This window comes from Salmo salar, chromosome ssa18, assembly GCF_905237065.1.
Source record: "Salmo salar chromosome ssa18, Ssal_v3.1, whole genome shotgun sequence".
NCBI lineage: Eukaryota > Metazoa > Chordata > Actinopteri > Salmoniformes > Salmonidae > Salmo > Salmo salar.
This window is the reverse complement of record NC_059459.1, coordinates 78,835,088-78,837,587: the sequence shown is the minus strand read 5'-3', so window position 1 is coordinate 78,837,587 and position 2,500 is coordinate 78,835,088. Positions and strand designations below refer to the sequence as shown.

The following is a 2,500-nucleotide window of genomic DNA, read 5'->3' as shown; positions in this document are numbered from 1 at the left end:
ACAGGAGGTACACACACACACACACACCTACAGGAGGTCACACACACACACACACCTACAGGAGGTACACACACACACCTACAGGAGGTACACACACACACCTACAGGAGGCACACACACACACAGGAGGTACACACACACACCTACAGGAGGTACACACACACACCTACAGGAGGTACACACACACACACACACACACACACACACACACACCCTACAGGAGGTACACACACACACACACACACACACACACACACACACACCTACAGGAGGTACACACACACACACACACACACACCCCTACAGGAGGTACACACACACACACCCACAGGAGGACACACACACACCCCTACAGGAGGTACACACACACACACCTACAGGAGTACACACACACACACACACACACACACACACACACACACACCTACAGGAGGTACACACACACACACACACCTACAGGAGGTACACACACACACACACACACACACACACACACACACACACCTACAGGAGGTACACACACACACACACACACACCTACAGGAGGTACACACACACACACACACACACACACACACACACACACACACACACACACACACACACACACACACACACACACACCTACAGGAGGTACACACACACACACACACACACACACACACACACACACACACACCTACAGGAGGTACACACACACACACACACACACACACACACACACACACACACCTACAGGAGGTACACACACACACACACACACACACACACACACCTACAGGAGGTACACACACACACACACACACACACACACACACACACACACACACACACACACACACACACACACCTACAGGAGGTACACACACACACACACCTACAGGAGGTACACACACACACACACCTACAGGAGGTACACACACACACACACCTACAGGAGGTCCACACACACACACCTACAGGAGGTACACACACACACCTACAGGAGGTACACACACACACACACCTACAGGAGGTACACACACACACACCTACAGGAGGTACACACACACACACACCTACAGGAGGTAACCACACACACACACACACCTACAGGAGGTACACACACACACACACACACACCTACAGGAGGTACACACACACACCTACAGGAGGTACACACACACACACACCTACAGGAGGTACACACACACACCTACAGGAGGTCACACACACACACACACACACACACCTACAGGAGGTAACACACACACACACACCTACAGGAGGTACACACACACACCTACAGGAGGTACACACACACACAGGAGGTACACACACACACCTACAGGAGGTACACACACACACCTACAGGAGGTACACACACACACACACACCTGCAGGAGGTCACACACACACACACACACCTGCAGGAGGTACACACACACACCTACAGGAGGTACACACACACACACACCTACAGGAGGTACACACACACACACCTACAGGAGGTACACACACACACACACCTACAGGAGGTACACACACACACACCTACAGGAGGTACACACACACACACCTACAGGAGGTACACACACACACCTACAGGAGGTACACACACACACACACACACACACACCTACAGGAGGTACACACACACATACACACACCTACCGGATGTACACACACACATACACACACCTACAGGAGGTACACACACACACACACACACACACCTACGAGAGGTACACACACACCTACCAGATGTACACACACACCTACGAGTGGTCACACTCTCTCAGCCCTCCTCCTATGTGCTCCAGCTGTCTCAGAAACTCGAGGAGACGGCCCAGGAATGCCAGCCGGCTCAACTGAAAAAACTCAAGGACATCTGTGCTAGGTAAGATGGTTCCACCTATTTAAACCCACTGTTTCACCTGTCATGAAGTTATTATGAGAGGTTTCTCATCCTAATATTTACATATTTCTTAATTCCATTCCTTTACCTTTAGATGTGTGTGTATTGTTGTGAATTGTTAGGTATTACTGCGCTGTTGGAGCTAGAAACACAAACATTTCACTACGCCCACAGTAACAGCTGCTAAATATGCGTATGTGACTAATAACATTCGATTTGTTTTGTAACATACTGTTTTCTGATCATTTCTAATAATAATTAATTGGATTCATTGGAGAGCTTTTCCAGCATTCAAAGCACTTGCACTGTAAGGAGGAAACTGGCCTCATCCACCACTTAGATGACGACCTTTGTACCAGAACTCTGACCACACATCAGCTATCATGACAACTGTATTACTCACAATGTACCTAGTCAGTTATTCTGATGGAATCACTTCCTGGTCTGATGCAATCGCAAGCTGTGTTCTACTTTTAAGGATTAAAGGTGCCCTTCTCTTTTTGAAATGTTGTTGATCTGGTTGTACCGTTGTTGTTGTTGATCTGGGTTGTTGTTGTTGATCTGGTTGTACCGGTGTTGTTGTTGTTGTTGTTGATCTGGTTG

The 2,500-nt window shown here is 48.6% G+C and overlaps 1 protein-coding gene across 2 annotated transcripts in view; it reads left to right on the top strand.

The window, feature by feature from the left end:
• The window catches only part of LOC106578106 (1-phosphatidylinositol 4,5-bisphosphate phosphodiesterase beta-3-like), a 94,453-nt gene that overhangs the window by 87,681 nt on the left and 4,272 nt on the right, over nucleotides 1-2,500 (top strand). For both annotated transcript variants that reach the window (XM_045700505.1, XM_045700504.1), the window contains exon 29: nucleotides 1,803-1,879. In XM_045700505.1, the coding sequence (XP_045556461.1) occupies nucleotides 1,803-1,879 (77 nt within the window). The remainder of the gene's footprint in view (nucleotides 1-1,802; nucleotides 1,880-2,500) is intronic.